The sequence below is a fragment of the Scylla paramamosain genome, chromosome 29 (genome assembly GCF_035594125.1).
Source record: "Scylla paramamosain isolate STU-SP2022 chromosome 29, ASM3559412v1, whole genome shotgun sequence".
Classification (NCBI taxonomy): Eukaryota; Metazoa; Arthropoda; class Malacostraca; order Decapoda; family Portunidae; genus Scylla; species Scylla paramamosain.
Window position 1 is genome coordinate 1,083,937 of NC_087179.1, and position 22,882 is coordinate 1,106,818.

A 22,882-nucleotide genomic window follows, 5' to 3' on the forward strand; every position below is an offset into this window, starting at 1 on the left:
TCTGTGAGGCTGGTGGCAAGAGACTGATATGAAGCATGTGTAACACTAAGGAAACTGAATAGAAATTTCTACTCCTTAGAGTAGAAATTAAGGAAACTGAATTCATTATAGTAGTTAAATGCAGTAGTGAAGTTGTGTGAGAGGAACTAGCTGTGGAGAGCTTAGCAGTGGAGAGGTAGTGAGGGTTGTGTTTATGTGGTAAACTTGATGACATGGCACATAGGGTAGATAAGACACAGGGGGATTCTGCTGACTCTAGAGGAATGGGTCATCCAGGATCATATATCTGGTCCAGTGGTCTCACAAGGGAGCAGACTCTGCCCAGTCTTCAGAGAGAGAGGTGCTGTGACTTGCTCTGTTTTCTCCATAAACCCTAGACCTTCAAATGCTGTCCCTCATTGTCATAAGTGTTGTATTGCGGTTAATTAGCTGTCTAAGTAACTGCTACATGTTAAAAAATGCTGAGAATTATTATACATATGTTGCATTTGCATTTCTATTATTCTGAATGCTTGTTAAGGTGTAAACCATTATATATTTTGGTTATTATATTGCACTTTATTATCACAGAATGTTATCTTTTTATGATGCTTATGTGCCTTAATTGCATGTGAATGTTTTATTGTATTTCAATACTCCTCGTGCGAGTAAATGACTGGGTCGTTTGTCATCCTGATCCTTTATAGGCGTGATGGTGTCTACAGAGAGAGAGAGAGAGAGAGAGAGAGAGAGAGAGAGAGAGAGAGAGAGAGAGAGAGAGAGAGAGAGAGAGAGAGAGAGAGAGAGAGAGAGAGAGAGAGAGAGAGAGAGAGAGAGAGAGAGAGAGAGAGAGCATGTATCATAACTTTGATATTACTTAATGACTTTTATGTTTCAGATACCTCATATTACTACCATTCTATTTGGTTGCAATGTAAGTGATATCAGAGAAAATTATTTTTTTTATGTTTTTCTCTGGAAAGGATTAATCAATTTCCCATTATTTCAATCTTGTACTCAAATCAGGTTGCAACTTGGGTTATGGAATGGATTAAGGAGGTAACCCGAGGTATCACTGTACATATATATACTCCCTTTCTGAGTTTTGTACATGCTTTCTTCCCAAGTTATAGCAATAAACTTTAGGATCGCAAAACTTGAGGTACTGAAAACACTGAAAAGCGTTGATTCATCCAGCCCATGAAGCTGACATTTTTTCCCCATTTTACTCCCTTATCTAAAAATACAGTACCCATACCTGTGTGTGTGTGTGTGTGTGTGTGTGTGTGTGTGTGTGTGTGTGTGTGTGTGTGTGTGTGTGTGTGTGTGTGTGTGTGTGTGTGTGTGTGTGTGTGTGTGCGTGCGTGTGTTTTGTCCTCATATCTGGTATGATGTGGCAGCAGCACTGTGCCCATACAGTACCATCCATGGAGGTATTAAACCTATTAAAATTCTCTGGTACCATCACATCTAAAACCATATGTACTATTTACTTAGTTGTATTGTACAGGGCATGACCCAAAGCTCATTTTTCCTGTCTCCATAATCATATTCATCCAGTTTCTCTTTAAACATGTGTACAGTGTTTATCATAATCACCTCTTCCTTCAAATCATTCCAGATTTCAAAAGTTCATAACAGGAAACTGTATTTCTTGATGTCACTCAAACATCCACTCTTCTTTATTTTCTTCCCATGTCCCCTATTCTATCGCTCTCCCTCCTCCATCTGTGGTACCAAGTGTTTTCTGTCTATTTTTTTCTATATTGTTTACAAATTTGTACATTGTTATCATGTCTCCTCTTTCTCTTCTTGCTTGTAGTGATGGTAATCCAATTTCTTCATGTCTTTCTTCATAGCTTAAGTCTTTCAATTCTGATACCATCTTTGTTGCTATCCTCTGTATTCTTTCCAGTTTCCATATATCTTTTTTTCTATATGAAGCCCAAACTACTGCTGCATATTCTAATTCATATTGTATCATGCTTGTTATAATTTTCTTCATCATTTCTTCATCTAAATAGTTAAATGTCACCCTAATGTTTGTTATTGTAGAGCTGAATATCCTGTTTATGTCTTTTAGGTGATAGTGTGTCTTGAATCATTACTCCCAAATCTTTTTCTTCATTAGTTTTCATTACTATTTCTCTTCCCATTTTGTAATTCTACAAAGGTATCTTATTTACTTTTTCCTATTTCCAATATGTGGCATTTTCTGGCATTAAATTCTAGTTTTCATCTTTGGCTCCATGCATGCATCTTGTCAATATCCTTTTGTAGCTCCTTTTATTATTTTTATTATTTTATTTTAATATGTAACCTCTTTTACTATTTTAATTATTTTTGCATCATCAGCAAACAGGTTTATATAACTATTTAGATCCTCTGTCATATCATTAACATATATTTGAAACATAATAGGTGCCAACACAGATCCTTTCAGTTGTCACTCTGTGCCAACTTGAATTAGTGTCTCTAATCACTGTTTTCATTTCCCTCCCTTGTAAATAATCTTCCATCCATCTCAATGTTGCTCCCTTTAGTCCTCCATTCTCTAGCTCCCACATGAGGCTTTTGTGGGGAACTTTATCGAATGTTTTTTTTGAGATCTAGGTATACTGCATCAATCCATCCGTCCCTCTCTTGCACTCTATCTATTACTCTCATATAAAAGCTCAGTAGGTTTGTGACAAAGGATCTCTTCTTCCCGACTCCAAATCTCTTTTCTGTAATTATCTATTTTATCTTATAAATATTACACCATCTATCTTTAATTACTATTTCACAGAGCCTGCTTACAATACTTATTAGTGACACTAGTCTGTAATTTAATGGTTCCATTTTACTTCCCCCTTTGTATATTGGGACTATGTTAGCTCTTTCCCATTCCCTTGGTACTTTTCCTTCTTTCAATGAGCTATTAGTTATATTCCATATGGGTTCTTCCATTTGTTCTCTGCATTCTTTTAATATCCATCCATTTACACAATCTGGTCCCATAGCTCTTCCAACATCAAGCTCTTCCAGCAGTTTCTTGATTTCTTGTCTCTTTACTTATATCTCCTGTATTCTCTCATTCTGTGTTACCACTTTCGGTGCCACAAAATCGGTTTCCTTTGTAGACACAGAATTGAAAACTCTCATTTCCTAAGCAGTTTCATAAATTATTCCTTTTTCTTTTTAATTTGTTTATACCATCCCTATGTTTTATTTTCCTGTTTATGTATTTGTAGAAAGGTTTGGGTTCTTCCACGCATTTTCTTACTGTCATTTTCAAAGTTTCTTCCTTCTTCTCTTCTTACTTTACTATATTCATTTCTTGCCTTTCTGTATTCTTCTATTCTTCTCTACCATCTACTCAGCTGGCTCATCATTTTCTCCAATGCCCTGTTCTTTTTTCTTTTTTGCTTCTACACACCCATCATTATACCATACATGCTTCCCAATTCTCACTTTATAACTTTTTTTTATGTAGGAGAGACACCAGCCAAGGGCAACAAAAATCTAATAAAAAAAAAAAGAAGGCCCACTGAGATGTCGGTCCCCAAACAGGGACCGAAGTGGTAGTCAAAAATTGAAAGATGACTGTCTTGAAACCTCCCTCTTGAAGGAATTTAAGTAATTGGAAGGTGGAAATACAGCAGGCAGGGAGTTCCTGAAGGATGAATGATTGAGAATACTGGTTAACTCTTGCATTAGAGAGGTGAACAAAATAGGGATGAAAGAAAGAAGAAAGTCTTGTGCAGCGAGACCACAGGAGGAGGGGAGGCATGCAATTAGCAAGATCAGAAGAGCAGTTAGCATGAAAATAGCAGCAGAAGACAGCAAGGTATGCAACATTGTGGCAATGAGAAAGAGGCTGAAGACAGTCAGTTAGAGAAGAGGAGTTGATGAGATAAAAAGCTTTTGATTTCACCTTATCTAAAAGAGCAGTATGAGTGGAATCCCCCCCAGACATGTGAAGCATACTACAGATATGGACATATAAGGCCCTTCTACAGAGTTAGCAGCTGGGAGGGTGAGAAAAACTGGTGGAGATGCCTCAGAATGCCTAACTTCATAGCTGTTTTTGCTAGAGATGAGATGTGAAGTTTCCAGTTTAGGTTATAAGAAAAGGACAGACCGAGGATGTTCAATGTAGAAGAGGGAGACAGTTGAGTGTCACTGAAGAAGAGGGGATAGTTGTCTGGAAGGTTGTGTCAAGTTGATAGATGGAGGAATAAAGTTTTCAAGGCATTGAACAATACCAAGTTTGGTCTGCCCCAATCAGAAATTTTAGAGAGATCAGAAGTCAGGCGTTCTGTGGCTTCCCTGCATGAACAGTTTACTTCCTGAAGGGTTGGACGTCTGTGAAAAGACGTGGAAAAGTGCAGGGTGGTATCATCAGTGTAGGACTGGATAGAAGAAGTTTGATTTAGAAGATCACTGATGAATAATAAGAAGAAAGTGGATGACAGGACAGAACCCTGAGGAACACCACTATTAATAGATTTTGGAGAAGAACAGTGATCGTCTACCACAGCAGCAATAGAACGGTCAAAAAGGAAACTTGAGATGAAGTTACAGAGAGAAGGAAAGAAGCTGTAGGATGGTAGTTTGGAAATCAAAGCTTTGTGCCAGACTCTATCAAAAGCTTTTGATATATCCAAGGCAACAGCAAAAGTTTCAGCAAAATCTCTAAAAGAGGATGACCAAGATTCAGTAAGGAAAGCCAGATCACCTGCAGAGCAGCCTTGACAGAACCCATACTGGCAATCAGATAGAAGGTTGTGAAGTGATAGATGTTTAAGAACCTTCCTGTTGAGGAGAGATCCAAAAACTTTAGAAAGGCAGGAAATTAAAGCAATAGGACATTAGTTTGAGGGATTAGAACAGCCACTCTTTTTAGGAATAGGCTGAATGTAGGCAAACTTCCAGCAAGAAGGAAAGGTGGATGTTGACAGACAGAGTTGAAAGAGTTTGACTAGGCAAGGTGCAAGCATGGAGGCGTAGTTTCGGAGAACAATAAGAGGGACCCGATCAGATCCATAAGCCTTCTGAAGGTTTAGGCCAGCGAGGGGATGGAAAACATCATTGCACAGAATTTTAATAGGTAGCATGAAGTAGTCAGAGGGTGGAGAAGAGAGAGGGACAAGCACTGAATCATCCAAGCTAGAGATTTTAGCAAAGGTCTGAGGGAAGAGTTCAGCTTTAGAGATAGATGTGATAGCAGTGGTGCCATCTGATCGAAATAAAAGAGGGAAAGAAGCGAAGTTAATGGAGATAATTTTGGCTAGATGCCAGAAGTCACGAGGGGGATTAGATCTTGAAAGATTGACACTTTCTATTAGTGAGGGAGTTTTTGGCTACTTGGAGAAAAGACTTGACATGGTTCTGGGCTGAAATATAAAGTGCATGAGATTCTGGTGATGGAAGGCTTAAATACCTTTTGTGGTACTTGGTACAAGTTATTGTACCCCCTCTCTATACTTGCTCAAAAATATCTCATATTTTTCTTGCTCTACTTTACCTTCAAATAGAATTTATTAATTTCTGATAAGTTTCCTTTAGCATAGTTGTGTCTCCCATTTCTGTATTGTTTTTTTTCTGTGCAACACTTTTTCCTCATGTGGTACTATTTCTATTATCAAATAAAATTTATTAATTTCTGATAAGTTTGCTTTAGCATAGTTGTCTCCCATTTCTATATTGTTTTTTCCTGTGCAACACTTTTTCCTCATGTGGTACTATTTCTATTATCACATGATTGCTTCTTGCCAGTGGACTAAAACAATGTATACCTAGTCTACTTTCTGGGGTCTTTGTAAACACTAAGTCCAACTGTGATGGTTCTTCTTCTCTGCATCTCATAGGCTTGTTCACCTATTGTCTCATTGTATTCACCATCATGGTTTGGTTAAGTTCTTTCCTCCATGATCTGTCATTTTCTTTCACTTCCATCTCCTCCCAGTTAATTCCTTTAGTGCTGAAGTTACCTATTAAGAACACTTTGTTACTTTTCCTTATCATTTCCTCTATACTATTTCTTGTGTATATTTGCATGCTTTTAAATTTATTGGTCTCCCATGCATTAATTTTTGGTGGTATGTTTGTCTCAATGATTTTCCTTTTTTCTCTTCCTTTGATCTTAATCACAACACTCAATGTTTCTGTCATTCCATCACCATATTCCACTTCCCTAACAACAATATCCTCTTTTACCAAGATCATCACTCCTCCTCCCTTTCCTTTTCTGCCTCTCCTCCATGTGCTATATCCTTCCTTTGCAAATCCCAACTTTATTTCCTCTTTAAGTTTGGTTTCTATTAAGCATATCACATCTGATTTATTGTTCTTTAAGGTTCCAATAGGCTTGACACCAAACCATCTATGTTAGTATACATAATCTTTAAACTTCTGTTTGGTGATTTTGTGTGGCATCTTTGTGCCACCATTTCCTCACTTTCATATCCACAACTTTCCAGATGAATCTTTTCGCTTGTTCTTGTGTTCTCTTCCTGTTTTATAACTGGGCGTCTACTCTCAATTCTTTCAATTTACTTCTCTCTTCTTCATTCATGTCTCTTTTTATCCATATTTCCTTAATTCCTTAAACTTTTGCCAATTTTCATGTTCTTTGCAAATCATGTTCTGCTGCTGTTTGTGACATGAATCTTATTCTCATTGGTCTTGTTCCATTTCCTTCATACTTTCTGATCCCATAAACTTCTTCAATTTGTTCGATTATCTCCTCTCCTCCCTCTGCCAGTTCTACTATAATTTCCTTAGCCCTTTTCACTTCTTCTTTCCCTCTAGCTATTTTCATAGGCAGATCCAGAGAAAAAAAATGATGTTTTCGAGCCAAAATGTGTTTTGGAGTTTCCTGCCTCAAGAAATCAAGCAATGTTCTGGCAATGTCCTGTAAAAGTTTCAGAGCTCTAAGGCTCATTTAAAGCTTTTAAATGGCATTTAAAAGTCCCGTGTGCTTAGCAGGGATTTAAACGACCGGGCCGCAATGAGTCACGTGCTTCTTACATAGCCCTGGATGATTTATTTTCAATAAAAAAGATCATTCAAAGTTTTGCTAACTGGCGAGGCATGGCAGCTACACTACCAGAGGACAGAGCCTAGGACCTCAGTCAAGGCTTCAAACCTCAGTCGTCCTTGAGATGTCATTGGAAAGGAAGGGTATTGTCTGGTATCCATCGAGTGCACTCCTTCCTGTTATTGATACTCACTTCAGCTCCTTATTCATCATAACAAGGCCATCCAAGCTTCATCAGAAAAGGAAGGAGGGTCTTCTCGAAGCAAAATCAGCTCGGGGCAGACAAAAAAAAAAAAAACACCGAGCAGTCGCACGTGGCATCACCGCCGCAAGCCTCTCAGCTGACGAGTTTATCACCTGAATATCTGTAACTTGCAAAGTTTGTTTTAACTCTTCATTTTCCTCCTTGAGTTTCTTAATTTCTTCACAGTACTTCTTGTTTAAGTTCACCATTTTTGTCACCTCTTCTCTCAGTTCTTTGTTTTCTTTTTCTCTTTCCATCCCTCTCTTTTTCATCTCTAATATATCACTGGATACCTTTTTACATTGTCACCACCCACTTCTCTTTCTTTCTTCCACACCTTTATCATCACTGTTAAGCTACATATTTTTTCTCATAATTTCACAGTCTTCTTCAATTTTCCCCACTCATTTATTTGTGTGCACTATGCTGAGGACTTCTTCCTTGAAGCCCTCAAAAATATTCAGGTTCGTGCCAGCCACCATCTTTCCTGTTCATATCACTGACCACTAGTGTTTACCTTGTATCACTTTCTCATTTCTCCCTTTCAGCCATTCCTCTAATAACACTTCCCTTTCCCCACACCTCACACAAGACTCTGTTATGGAGACAGGACTCAAAGTTTGGCCCCCTGCACAATCAAACCTAGGTAGATCCTTGGAGCTGATGTGGATGCATCCAATCAGCTGAGTAGCACGTGCACACATGCGAGTGTATGTGTGTAAGGCCACGGGCCATGGCCAACAAAAATTTTTAAAAAAGAAAGGCTAATTACTATAGAGATGTAAGATAAAATGATAAAAAAACAGAGGATATGTCTTGAAACCTCCCTCTTGAAAGAATTCATGTCATAGGAAGGAGAAAATTCCCATGCAGGGAGTTAAGGACAGACTGAAGATGTTCAGTATAGAAGAGGGAGACAGTTGAGTGTTACTGAAGAAGGAATAGATATCTGGAAGGTTGTGTCAAGTTGACAGATGGAGGAATCAAGTTTTTGAAACATTGTACAATACTAAGTTTGCTCTGTCCCAATCAGAAATTTTAGAGAGATCAGAAGTCAAGCATTTTGTGGCTTCCCTGCATGAGCTGTTTATTTCCTGAAGGGTTGGACGTCTACAAAAGACATGAAGTGCAGGGTGGTATCATCTGCATAGGAGTGGATAGAACAAGAAGTTTGGTTTAGAAGAACATTGATGAATAATAGGAAGACACTGGATGCTAAAATCCCTAAAAAAGTGTGTGTTTTGTCCTCACATCTGGTGTGATGAAGTGCTGTAGCTGTACAGTACTATCATCATATCTAAAACCACATGTGTTTGTATTTACCTAGTTGTGACATATGGTCGTGTTGTTCTGTCTCTATTATCCCAAAATTTATCCAACTTCATCTTGAAATTATGTATCATTGTTGCTTCGACCACTTCTGTCCAACGCATTCCAAACTTCAACAGTTATATATGAAAAACTATGCTTCTTGATGTCCCTTTTGCATATGCCTTTCTTCAATTTCTTCCTGTGCCCTCTCGTGGTTTGCTCATCCCACATTATCAGATCCTCTCTATCAACTTTCTCCAATCCTTTCACCAATCGAAGCACTACAATCAAATCCCCTTTTGTTCTCCTCTGCTCCAAGGACAGGTCCAGTCTTAACAATCTCTCCTCATTAGGGAGGTCTGTCAAACTTGGGACCATTTTGGTTTCAGCTCGTTGTATCCTCTCCAGCTTTTTAATGTCTTTCTTCAGACTTGGTAACCAAACCGATGCTGCACATTCTAACTTTGGACATATCATAGTTACAATAATCTTCATCATATCCTCAACAATGTATGAAAGTGCAAGTCTTATATTCTTAAGAAGATTTTAAGTTCCCTCACAATTTTGTTAATGTGTCTTTCTGGTGAAATATTATTCATTACTATTACACCAAGATCTTTCTCAGTGTTCTTTTTCTGGATTTTTGCTTCTCCCAGCTTATAAGTTCCAACAGGTCTATTTTTGCTTTTTTCCAAACTCCAATGCACTACATTTTCTTGCATTAAACTCCATTTTCCATTTTTAACTCCATTCATATATTATCTTATTCAAGTCCTCTTGGAGCAGGTCACAGTCCTCCTTATTCTTCACTTCCTTCATGATCTTCACACCATCAGCAAACAGACTTGTATAGCCTCCTATCTCTTCAACCACATCATTTATGTATACAGCAAACATAATCAGAGCTATGACTAATCCCCGTGGAAATCCACTGTAAACATTTTTGAATGGAGATGTTTTGTCTCTCATAACTGTCCTCATCTCTCCATCCTTTAGGAAGTCCTCCATCCATGCCAATAATTTTCCTCTCACACTGCCCACTTCCCTGAATTCCACACTAGTCTCTTGTGGGAAACTTTGTAGAAGTCTTTCTCCAGATTTAAATAAACGTAATCCACTATCTATCTCTTTCTTGTATTATATCAATAACTCTTGAATAGAAGTGCACCAAGTTAGTTGAACATGAGTGTCCTTTTTGAAAACCCAAATTGTTTGTCATTTATTATGTCTTTGCTCTCCAGATATTCTGCCCATTTGTCTTTAACTGCCCTTTCACTGACCTTAGCCACCACACTTGTCAATGAGACAGGTATTTAATTCATTGGATCCTCTCTCTTGCCTCCTTTGTATATTGGAACAATATTTGCTCTCTTCCAGTCTTCCTTCAAGAGGGAGGTTTCAAGACACTTATCCACCAATTTTTGACCACTGCTTTGACCCTTTTATGGGACTGGCATTTCAGTGGGCTTTTATTAGATTTTTGTTGCCCTTGGCCAGTATCCTTCCTACATAAAAAAAAAAAAAGGGACTCTACTCTTACTATTTCACAAAGCTTGCTTACAATACTTGTTAGTGACACCAGTCTATAATTTAATGGTCCCATTTTATTTCCCCCTTTGTATAGTGACACTAGGTTAGCTCTTTTCCATTCCCCTGGTACTTTTCCTTCACTCAACAAGCTGTTAATTATATCCCAAATGGGTGCTTTCATTTGTTCTCTACATTCTTTTAATATCCATCCATTTACTCAATCTGGTCCCATAGCTTTTCCAACATCCAGCTCTTCCAGCAGTTTCTTGATTTCTTATCTCTTTACTTGTGTCTCCTGTATTCCCTCATTCTGTGATACCACTTTCAGTGCTACAAATTTGTTTTCCTTTGTAAACACAGATTGAAAACTCTCATTCATTAGTTCATGGGAGATTAGTTTCATAAATTCTTCCTTTTCTTTTTAACTTGTTTATGCCATCCCTACGTTTTATTTTCCTGTTTATGTATCTGTAGAAGAGAATGGGCTTTTCCTTGCATTTCATTTTCTTATTATGTCACCTTCAAAATTTCTTTCTTCTCTTCTTATTTCACTATATTCATTTCTTACCTTTCTGTATTCCTCTCTAGCATTTCTGTTCAGTTGTCTCATCATTTTTTTCCATGCCCTGTCCCTTTTTCTTTTTTGCTTCTGCACACCTGTCATTATACCATTCATGTTTCCCAATTTTCACCTTATAATTTGGCACAAACTGTTGCACCCTCTCTCTATAGTTGCTCAAAAATATCTCATACATTTCTTGCACTACTTTACCTTCAAGCAGCTCTTTCCAGTTAATTTTTCTGTAGAATTTATTAATTTCTGCAAAGTCTGCTTTAGCATAGTTCTGTCTCCCATTTCTGTATTGTTCTTTCCTGTGCAGCACTTTCTCCTCCCATGTACTATTTCTATTATCACATGATCACTTCTTCCTACTGAACTCACACAATGTATACTTGGTCTACTTTCTGGGATTTTTGTAAACACTAAGTCCAACTGTGATGGTTCTTCTTCTCCTCTGCATCTCATAGGCTTGTTCACTCACTGTCTCATTGTATTCACCATCATGGTTTGCATAAGTTCTTCGCTCCATGACTCAACATTTTTTTTTACTTCCATCTCCTCCCAGTTAATTCCTTTAGTGCTGAAGTCACCTACTAAGAGCATTTTGTTACTTTTCCTTATCATTTCCTCTATACTATTTCTTGTTTCTTAGTTACATACATTTAAATTTATCGGTCTCCCATGCATTAATTTTTGGTGGTATGTATGTCACAATGATTTTCCTTTTTTCACTTCCTTTGATCTTAACCACAATACTCAATGTTTCTGTCATTCCATCACCATATTCCACTTCCTCAACAACAATATCCTCTTTAACCAATATCATCACTCCTACTCCTCCCTTTCCTTTTCTGTCTCTCCTCCATGTGCTATATCCTTCCTCTGCAAATCCCACCTCTATTTCCTCTTTTAGTTTGGTTTCTGTTAAACATACCACATCTGGTTTATTGTTCTTAAAGTAGTCTTTGAGTTCCAATAGGGTTGACACAAACCATCTATATTAGATGTGTGTGTGTGTGTGTGTGTGTGTGTGTGTGTGTGTGTGTGTGTGTGTGTGTGTGTGTGTGTGTGTGTGTGTGTGTGTGTGTGTGAGAGAGAGAGAGAGAGAGAGAGAGAGAGAGAGAGAGAGAGAGAGAGAGAGAGAGAGAGAGAGAGAGAGAGAGAGAGAGAGAGAGAGAGAGAGAGAGAGAGAGAGAGAGAGAGAGAGAGAGAGAGAGAGAGAGAGAGAGAGAGAGAGAGAGGAGAGAGAGAGAGAGAGAGAATAAGAACTATCCTGAGGATTGCTAAGTTGAAAGAGATTAAATGAGAATGAAAATAGATAGGCGAATAAATGCAAAGTAAATGAATGGAGGAAAAATGAAAAGGAGTAGGGAACAGGAAAAGAGAATACATTAGGATCATGACTAACACGGTTAATATGTACCACAAACATGTCACATTCGGTAAATCCACATTAGGTAAACCAAAAAATAAATAAAGGGATCTATAGAGAAAATTTTAACTAGTTCTAGAGTTTCCCATACTTCAACTATTTTCCACTTAAACCTATACCCGGGTATTCACAATGTAAATAATGACTGTCTTTGTGAATGTAACTTTGTGCATGCAATAAATTACAGTAAATAAGCTGTTAATTGGTTGTTATATGGCACAATAAATAACATTTAGAACTCATTTGGATTCTTCTTCTATACCAGATCATTATTTGTTGGAGCACTCATGAGCTGGCTCAATACTATTGAAAAAACACTTTAGCCATAACACATAGCACTTTTTACAAGAAAATGAAAAAAGAAACACAAAAAGAAAACAAAACAATTTATTCTGAGTCTTCACTCTTCATTTTTTTTTTTTTTTTTGTGTAGGAGGGACACTGGCCAAGGGCAACAAAACTCCAATAAAAAAAGATGCCCACTGAAATGCCAGTCCCATATAAGGGTCCAAAGCGATAGTAAAAAATTGAAGGATAAGTGTCTTCAAACCTCCCTCTTGAAGGAAGTCAAGTCATAGGAAGGTGGAAATACAGAAGCAGGCAGGGAGTTCCAGAATTTACCAGAGAAAGGGATGAATGACTGAGAATACTGGTTAACTCTTGCATTAGAGAGGTGGACAGAATAAGGGGTGAGAGAAAGAAGCAGCAAGGCTGCGGAGGAGGGGAGGCATGCAGTTAGCAAGATCAGAAGAGCAGTTAGCATGAAAATACCGGTAAAAGACAGCTAGAGATGCAACATTGCAGTGATGAGAGAGAGGCTGAAGACAGTCAGTTAGAGGAGAGGAGTTGATGAGGTGAAAAGCTTTTGATTCTACCCTGTCTAGAAGAGCAGTATGAGTGGAACCCCCCCAGACATGTGAAGCATACTCCATACATGGACGGATAAGGGCCTTATACTGAGTTAGCAGATGCAGGGGTGAGAAAAACTGGCAGAGACATCTCAGAATGTTTAACTTCATAGAAGCTGTTTTAGCTACAGATGAGATGTGAAGTTTCCAGTTCAGATTATAAGTAAAGGACAGGCCGAGGATGTTCAGTGTAGAAGAGAGGGACAGTTGAGTGTCATTGAAGAAGAGGGGATAGCTGTCTTGAAAGTTGTGTCGAGTTGATAGATGGAGGAATTGAGTTTTTGAGGCACTGAACAATACCAAGTTTGCTCTGCCCCAATCAGAAATTTTTGAAAGATCAGAAGTCAAGCGTTCTGGGGCTTCCCTGCATGAAATGTTTACTTGCTGAAGGGTTGGACTTCTATGAAAAGACGTGGAAAAGTGCAGGGTGGTATCATTGTAGTGCTGAGATGTAATATTAAGCTAATATAAGTAATATTAGGTTAATATAAGTAGAATTAAGGTAGTATAAGAATTATTGGCAAGATTTAGTCGTTATTACATCATGCATACATCCCCAAGACATATAGACAGATAGACAACATGTTGACGCCCGTGGGAAATGGGTGATCAATTTTTTTTATGAATAAAGGCATTATTTTCATACCAGGTATTACCTTGTGGCTAGAATTTTTCACCTTTGCTACTCAGAGGAACAAATACACCAGGTCATGATATGAGTAAAGTAATGTAAACATTTATCATTTGTGAATTATCTTGAGGAATAATCTGAAAACTATGGAGGTTCGTGGTGTGGGAAGACGCCGGCCCGACTCTCACTTAGAGAGATCTTGGCTTGCTTACACTACAGGTACATTGCTCTAAGTTTGAAGTAATTACTATTCATTCATATTTGTAGATATATTTTATCAGTACATCACTCAGAGAGATCTTGGCTTGCTTACACTACAGGGAAACCAGTAGAGGTAAAGGAAAAGTCTGTCTATGCATCCCTCATGTGTGTGTTTGGTTAGGTATACTTAATAGTGTGAGAACGGAGTGTTTAGTTCACGGATTAAGGTTGTGCAGTACTTCTCGTTATCATACGGGGACATAACCACCTGGTTCAGTTCTCGGAACGCTGATTAGACTGTGTTATACCACGGTTATAGGAAAATGTAATAAGGAGATTGTTTATTCTTATGTAAGCACCAGTGAATTATTTTTCGAGTCACGTGCGTGAATAATACCACCCTCGACTGTATACTCATGTAATACCCAAACACTAATGCCCATTATTATAATTGGTGAATGTGTTAGATGTGTCAAGTGATTAGTTCGGCCAGTATTTACACTACTGTAATGAAATCTTCAGCGGTACTAAAAGGATACTTCATGCTACCTCATGTAATATGAATGACGTGTGAATTAGTATTAACGCTACCACAAGTGAAGGAAAAATAAAGACCATAAATCAGCGAGTGTAGATATTTTCTCACCAACTACTTAGAGAAAAATTTTTAAAAATAAAGAATAAAAAAATAAAAATAATAATAATAATAACCTAGCTTTCGAGTGGCACAGGGCGGGGGAGGGCATTACATCATCACCATAGGAGTGGATAGGACAAGAAGTTTGGTTTAGAGGATCATTAATGAATAATAAGAAGAGAGTGGGTGACAGGACAGGACCCTGAGGAACACCACTGTTAATAGATTTAGAACAGTGACCGTCTACCACAGCAGCAATAGAACGGTCAGAAAGGAAACTTGAGATGAAGTTACAGAGAGAAGGATAGAAGCTGTAGGAGGGTAGTTTGGAAATCAAAGCTTTGTGCCAGACTCTATCAAAAGCTTTTGATATATATATTTTTTTTTTTTATGTAGGAAGGACACTGGCCAAGGGCAACAAAAATCCAATAAAATAAATGCCCCCTGAAATGGCAGTCCCACAAAAAGGTCAAAGCAGTGGTCAAAAATTGATGAATAAGTGTCTTGAAACCTCTCTCTTGAAGGAATTCAACAGCAAAAGTTTCACCAAAATCTCTAAAAGAGGATGACCAAGACTCAGTAAGGAAAGCCAGAAGATCACCAGTAGAGCGGCCTTGACGGAACCCATACTGGCAATCAGATAGAAGGTTGTGAAGTGATAGATGTTTAAGAATCTTCCTGTTGAAGATAGATTCAAAAACTTTAGATAGGCAGGAAATTAAAGCAAAAGGACAGTAGTTTGAGGGATTAAAACAGTCACCCTTTTTAGGAACAGGCTGAATGTAGGCAAACTTCCAGCAAGAAGGAAAAGTAGATGTTGACAGACAGAGCTGAAAGAGTTTGACTAGGCAAGGTGCAAGCACGGAGGCACAGTTTCGGAGAACAATAGGAGGGACCCCATCAGGTCCATAAGCATTCCGAGGGTTTAGGCCCGCAAGGGCATGGAAAACATAATTGCGAAGAATTTTAATAGGTAGCATGAAGTAGTCAGAGGGTGGAAGAGAGGGAGGAACAAGCCCAGAATCATCCAAGGTAGAGTTTTAGCAAAGGTTTGAGCGAAGAGTCCAGCTTTAGAAACAGATGTGATAGCAGCGGTGCCATCTGGATGAAATAAAGGAGGGAAAGAAGAAGAAGCAAAGTTATTGGAGATATTTTTGGCTAGATGCCAGAAGTCACAAGGGGAGTTAGATCTTGAAAGATTTTGACACTTTCTGTTAATGAAGGAGTTTTTGGCTAGTTGGAGAACAGACTTGGCATGGTTCTGGGCAGAAATATAAAGTGCATGAGATTCTGGTGATTGAAGGTTTAAATACATTTTATGGGTCACCTCTCTATCATGTATAGCACGAGAACAAGCTGTATTAAACCAAGGTTTGGAAGGTTTAGGTCGAGATAAAGAGTGAGGAATGTACACCTCCATGCCAGACACTATCACCTCTGCTATGCGCTCAGCACACAAAGACGGGTCTTGGACATGGAAGCAGTAATGATTCCAAGGAAAATCAGAAAAATACCTCCTCAGGTCCCCCCAACTAGCAGAGGCAAAATGCCAGAGGCACCTTCACTTAGGGGGATCCTGAGGAGGGATTGGAGTGATAGGACAAGATACAGATATGAGATTGTGATCGGAGGAGCCCAACGGAGAAGAAAGGATGACAGCATAAGCAGGATTAGAGGTCAGGAAAAGGTCAAGAATGTTGGGCGTATCTGCAAGACAGTCAGGAATACGAGTAGGAATTTGCACCAATTGCTTTAGGTCATGGAGGATAGCAAAGTTGAAGGCTAGTTCACCAGAGTGGTCAGTGAAGGGAGAGGAAAGCCAAAGCTGGTGGTGAACAATGAAGTCTCCAAGAATGGAGATCTCTGCAAAAGGGAAGAGGGTCAGAATGTGCTCCACTTTGGAAGTTATGTAATCAAAGAATTTCTTATAGTCAGAGGAGTTAGGTGAGAGATATACAGCACAGATAAATTCTGTAGTCCTAGCCAGATGGTGGAAAACTCGGAAGATTCAAGAGCGGGGGCACAAGAGCAGGTTAAATTGTTGCGCACATAAATGCAACATCCAGCTTTGGATCAAAAATGAGGATAGAGAAAGTTGGAGGGAACAGAAAAGGGGCTACTGTCAGTTGCCTCAGACACCTGAGTTTCAGTGAGGAAAAGAAGATGAGGTTTAGAAGAGGAGAGGTGGTGTTCTACAAACTGAAAATTAGATCTTAGACCACGAATTTTGCAGAAGTTAATGAAGAAGAAGTTGAGGGGGGTGTCAAGACACTTAGGGTCGTTGACAGAAAGGCAGTTAAACGTGGGGACATTTATGGTCCCTTCCCCAGATGGGGACTCAAGGCTGGTGTAGGAGTCGCCATGATAATTTTAAAATTTTTGAGTGAAGGGTGTGTGTTATTAGGTGCTTGTAGTTTTGTGTAGAGGAAGAGAGTTATCTTTAGAGGGCAGGCTGTGACTGCCCCCTTGTGTTGTGAGACACAAAGGAAAACGTTCAGTGAAGTCACAGATGGGTTTAATGATAAGTTCACAGCATCCCCTGAACAGTGCTTTAGACCTCACTGGGAGTAATTATCGTTTTGGCAGGTGTCTACTATCTCCTCCTGATTGTCTACTGCCTCCTCCCAATCCCTCCAAAATCAAAGGTAGAGACCTGACCTTCGTCTTTTTGATCAGCCAAGATTTGTTCAAGTTCTTCCTCTTCATTGAGGGATGGGGGACTATTTGCTATGGGTGCCTTAAAGTAAGCAGTGAAGAGTGCCTGTTGCCTCTTATTTAAGTGATTCCTATAGAATTCACTATAAGGTTCCAACACTGTATTGATGTGTTTCTGAGCTGCATTCACCCTGGAAATCTCAGGGTCCAGCTCCATAACTTTATCTTTCAGGAGCTCACACAGATCTATATATAAAACTCCCTCACATTTGTGGCAATCAGCTGTTTTGGCTGCTCCCCATGCTCCATCTCTCCATCTTCCTCCAGGAGGCCAGCAGGGTGTCTATGGTGTCCTTGATGGAAAAAGACTTCAAATATTCAGCAATCTTCTTGATTTCCTCAGATGGTACATCAGAAGGATCTAAAGCATAAAGAAAAAAATGTACAAAGACATAAACAAAACATGAAAACAATAGTACAAATAAGTTAGGATCAATACTTAATTGTATGTGTGTGTTGTATTATTCTATAACATTAATATGCATTATTACAAAATTAGGTTACACTGCAATAATGTTAGAATAGTTAACACGAGTAAATTTCTACTTATTTGATAGTGTAAACTTCTGCATTTTCAGTTTCTTACCTGACAAAGCCAGAGCTTCGTCATCATCAGCTGTATCAACGAACTGCTCTGTAGGGATGTCTGCTGCCTTGTTCAGCGACCGGAATGTCCTGCTGTAGTAACTGGCCTTAACAGCTGCTATCAGCTCCTGGCCCATGGGCTGGATGAAGCTGGTGGTGTAGGGTGGCAGGAACTCCACACTGATATTGGGGTGTACCAATAAGCTTAATGGGTCTACCAATAAGCTTGCGTGTCCTGGGGCATTATCTAGCAGCATGAGGCACTTAAAATTCATATTTCTTTTCCTGCAAAAGTCACAGATTTCTGGCACAAATATATTGTCAAACGAATCCAACATCACTGTAGCAGTCATACATGCCTTCTTATTTGCCTGCTAGAACACACCCCACTTATCAAGAAAGATGTTCTTGTAGGCTTGGGGATTTTTTGCAGTGTGCAGCACAAGAGGCTTTAATTTCCAGGAACCAGATACACTGCAGCCAAGCAGTAGAGTTATCCAATTTTTAAACAGGTTCATACCACGTGCGTGGCCTCATTTGAGATGTATGTATTTTTCAGCATTTGCTTCCGGTACAATGCCGTCTCATCTATATTGAACACCTGGTCCTTAGTATAGCCCCCATTTTCCATCATCTCCTTCAAATAGGCAGGATACTGTTGGGCTGCTTCAGTATCAGAGCTCAACTGTTCACCCTGGATCTTCCTGTGGCAGAATTCATGCCTTTTGAAAAAGGCTTGGATCCATCCTCTTGAGGCCCTGAATGGGGAGCTGTAATCTCCATCCTTCTGGCCACCACTTCATAAAACTCCTTGGCCTTGAAGGAGTACATTGCCCTGAAATAAAATCACACACACAATTACCATATGTAAACACTGTTTATAAATATATTGAATAGCTTATATGTACATACGTATGTACATACTAATGTTACTATATATATGTACATACCTAGAGACTACAATGCCTGCTTTCTCCTACTGATGCATGTATAGGGCAAGCAACTTGTCCACCTTCATTAACATGGTGTTGCTTGCTTGTTTCACTTTTTTGGTACTTGCTCCACTGGCCACCTTCAGGCTATCCTGCACTTTCTGCTTGTTGCTTCTGATCATCCTGATCGTTGACTCATTCATCTTAAACTGGGAAGCAATGTCCACAATCTTCCTTCCCTGCTCTAGGACATCCAACACTTCCCCTTTTGCTTCAGGCACAAAGCTTGCCTCTTGCAACAAGGGTCATTGACTGGAAGGTTCAAACACAGCATTGTCCTCCTAACATGGTGTGCAAGACAAAGAAAATCTTGCAAGGTTGGGCTGGCGGTATGGGTGGTATGAATGGCATGGGTGGAAGGGTGGGAGTGAAAGGGAACAAGGGCCCACGACATGACGTCATGGTCTCAGTCATGGTAGATCCCTTGAATGACCACCGCACTGCGTATTGCAAAAAAATGCATTATGTATGACTTGAAATTTTTTATTTGGTTGCATTAGGTAAATTCACACAAGATAAATCCACATTAGGCATAGTCCTAATGTACTTATTTCTCAATACTTCTTTACTCCCTCCAATTCTTCACTCACTCCTCATCCTTGCTGCTTATATTTATTCTTTCTACTTTTCCCCATCTTCCCATCCTCTTCCTTCATCCTTCTTCCACTTCTTTGCCCCATGTACTTTCCTTCTTCAGTTATGTCCATTCCTCCCCTTTCTCCTTTCCTTTCCCTTCCTCTTTCATCTTATCTCAAACTTCCCTCCCTGTCACCTCCCCTCCCCCTATCTGTCAGAGATAAGGGGCAAGGGGGGGAGAGAGAGAGAGAGAGAGAGAGAGAGAGAGAGAGAGAGAGAGAGAGAGAGAGAGAGAGAGAGAGAGAGAGAGAGAGAGAGAGAGAGAGAGAGAGAGAGAGAGAGAGAGAGAGAGAGAGAGAGAGAGAGAGAGAGAGAGAGAGAGAGAGAGAGAGAGAGAGAGAGTGGATGGATGGAGAGAGGGAATGGGGAGGCAAGGGAGAAGAGGACAGAGAATGGGGAGGGAAGGAAGGAAGGGAGAAGGAAAGAGAGGGACAGAGGGAGGGAGGGGAAGAGAGAGAGAGAGAGAGAGAGAGAGAGAGAGAGAGAGAGAGAGAGAGAGAGAGAGAGAGAGAGAGAGAGAGAGAGAGAGAGAGAGAGAGAGAGAGAGAGAGAGAGAGAGAGAGAGAGAGAGAGAGAGAGAGAGAGAGAAATTTTATTATTAGTAACAATATTTGCGTGTGCTTCAACTCCATACCTATAAGCATAGGCTTACAGGCCTAGGCATCTTTACTATGGCTGCATTAGATGCATGGTAATTATTAGATACTTTTTGCAAGAAAAAGTGCAACTTAAGCAGTGGCAAATACAGTAGGTATTTCTGAGCCTTGTAGGATCTGCGGATATTTGCTGTTTGCAGGAGGCTTGGAACATAATCCTTGCAAATAGCAGGGGAATACTATATACTTCCACAATGAGGTACAATGGTTTATCCCTGTCCCTTTGTAATAAAACTGTTCTCTACCCTACATCTGCTCCAAAGTAGATGCAAATGCCAATAAATCGATATGTTTTAGAATGAATGGCTTAATTCTGTTAGAATTCAGTGCACTCACCACATGCTGTCTTGAGAGTTGTATCTGAAGCCCTTTGAGTCTAGGATGGGCATACAATGTAGCCGTCAAGTTTGGAACATCACTAACACCGAGACTGTCATACACAACCTCTGTTACTTGCTTGAGGGGTGACAGATGCTCATGATTCTTCTCTGTCATGATATTTCCTTCAGATTGCAATGTAAGTACCTCCCTGAGATTGCTAGGCTTGGAAGCTAGAAGATAAGACATGGAATTAGTGATATGGTGATCCCATTTAAGGTTTGTAAGCAAAATTGAGGGTCCTATACACTATTCTTGTAATGCAACTATTTAATTTAAATGAATCTGTATCTCATCTATTTTGAGTTGTACATACTTAACTGGTTGCTTCATCACTGAAAAGCAGAATGCTAGTGGATTATGACTATTGAAAAGTTCAAATTGACTTAAAAAGACAATGCAAGTAAAAAAAAATAAAATAAATAAATAAAAAATTATATATATATATATATATATATATATATATATATATATATATATATATATATATATATATATATATATATATATATATATATATATATATATATATATATATATATATATATATAAACAAATAAGTCAACAAGTAAATTAATAAAATTGAAATGCTTATAACAATTTCAATTTCAAGATGATTTTACATGAAATTATGGAACTACTGTAACAAGAAATAGTGTCATGTAATATTTTTTTCCCTATATATAACTTTACAGAAAATAGAAAGGTAAGGAAGAAAGCAGTTCTTTGTAACGAGCTGCAGGAGGTGGATAGCTGTTGCTAACCAAAGTAAAAAGAGACAGTTATACACAATTTGCAAACCAACTGTTGTCTGACAATGATAACTTCATATGAACATCTTTCCTTTCCTCCTTCTTATTCATTATTTCATAACATTATTATCATCTAAAATCTCCATCACATTTCATTTTTTGTTTGTATAAAAACAACATTTACAACCCTCTCTTTGACTTTGTCACATTATCTCAATTATCAATTACCTTTGTGGTCAAATTGATCCTTTCTCCAGTGCAGCTGTAATGCATGATCATTCTATAATACAGTGACAAGGAAATTACATAAGTACCACAATGAGTGAAATAAAATTCAGCTGCAGAAAACAAAAATAAAGTTAGTGTAGAGGGGCCAGTTTCTAAGCAAAAAAACAGACAGACTGCCTAAGTTGTCCAATTAGCTACAAATTAACAAGAACAGCTTAAGATCTAGCTGGAAAATATGAGCGAATAGAATAGTAGAAGAGGAAAGTCTTTAGAAAAGTGAAAGGGCAGGGTGAATGAATAAATAAGGGAGCAATAGTAAAGGGGAAAGTATAAAGAAACAAGAAGAAATTTATTGAAAAGGAAAAGGTGGAGATTATTCTGATGTGACCATCACCTTCCAAGGTAGTCCCACTGGAAGTGAGGCATTAGAGATGGATAAAATAAGTGATCCTACAGTCATATGAGATAAGTAGTGAGAACAAAGTACTTGTGTGATAATGGTTCCATTTTCTATATCAATGTTTCATTCACATTCATTTCTTGTGAATTTCCCACTTGTATCTTAAGATATAAGATGTTTCAATTATCAATGTGCACTGAGGAATGCTTGACAATATGTGTGAACAAAAACAAAGGTAGTATAAACTACACAAGCTCTGTTTATTATCTAGACACAGATTCCAAGATAACAGCAATGTTATTTCCTCTAATAACATTCAACTACTATTCATCTCTATAATGAATTTGGGTTGTTTCTCACTGTGAATTTTAAGTGGAAATCTCAAATATCAACAGATGCAATGTGTCTGTAATGAACTAGGCAAGTGTAATTCAGTATTGTATATTTTTTCTCCTTGAGACATCTTGTACTGGTGTGGGAACACACATCCCACACCCTTGCCACCCACATTCCATGGTGTGCCTTTCCCCTTGGACTTGACAGCCCTGGCAAACCTCACCTTTGTCCCCGACCTGACTCAACCTTCAGCTGATGCCTATCACCACGAGGGAGTGAGGTCAACCCTCACCCTTTGTCTCTGGATGCCAGCCCCAACCATGACCTGAGCTGGCAGGTCCAGCAATCACCCCACTCAGTAGTCCTTGTCCAACCAGCCTTGCTGGCGGATGGGCAGCTCCTGGCAAGTTTTATTAATAAACTGCAGCCGATTTTTACCACTGTGTTTCCTTGACCACCACCTCTACAGAAGTACTAGAAGAAGCTTATATATTTCCTAGTACAATCTCAGAGATCTTTTAAATCATGCATGGTAAGCCAGCTATATACAGATGGTGTTGGTGGTCTCATGGCAAGGGCAAGATGGTAGTGACTCACAAGGAGTGTGCTGTGACTGGAGACCCAGACCAGACCAAATATAGCCACAAAGATCCTATGCTGAGGATGGTGCACATTATGCTTCTGTGTGCATATTCAGAGATATCATGTGATGTTGAAAATAATCACCAGTTATCCACACTACCAT

General features: G+C 38.9%; 1 protein-coding gene across 9 annotated transcripts in view; it reads right to left on the reverse strand.

Annotated features, from left to right (window-relative positions):
• LOC135115173 (uncharacterized) overlaps positions 1 to 22,882 on the reverse strand; it is a 156,340-nt gene that overhangs the window by 71,000 nt on the left and 62,458 nt on the right. For all 9 annotated transcript variants that reach the window (XR_010275839.1, XM_064031664.1, XM_064031663.1 and 6 more), the window contains one exon: positions 20,380 to 20,594. Coding sequence is in view for 8 of the 9 variants with exons in the window: in XM_064031664.1 (XP_063887734.1) it covers positions 20,380 to 20,594 (215 nt within the window). In the remaining variant the exon portion in view is untranslated. The remainder of the gene's footprint in view (positions 1 to 20,379; positions 20,595 to 22,882) is intronic.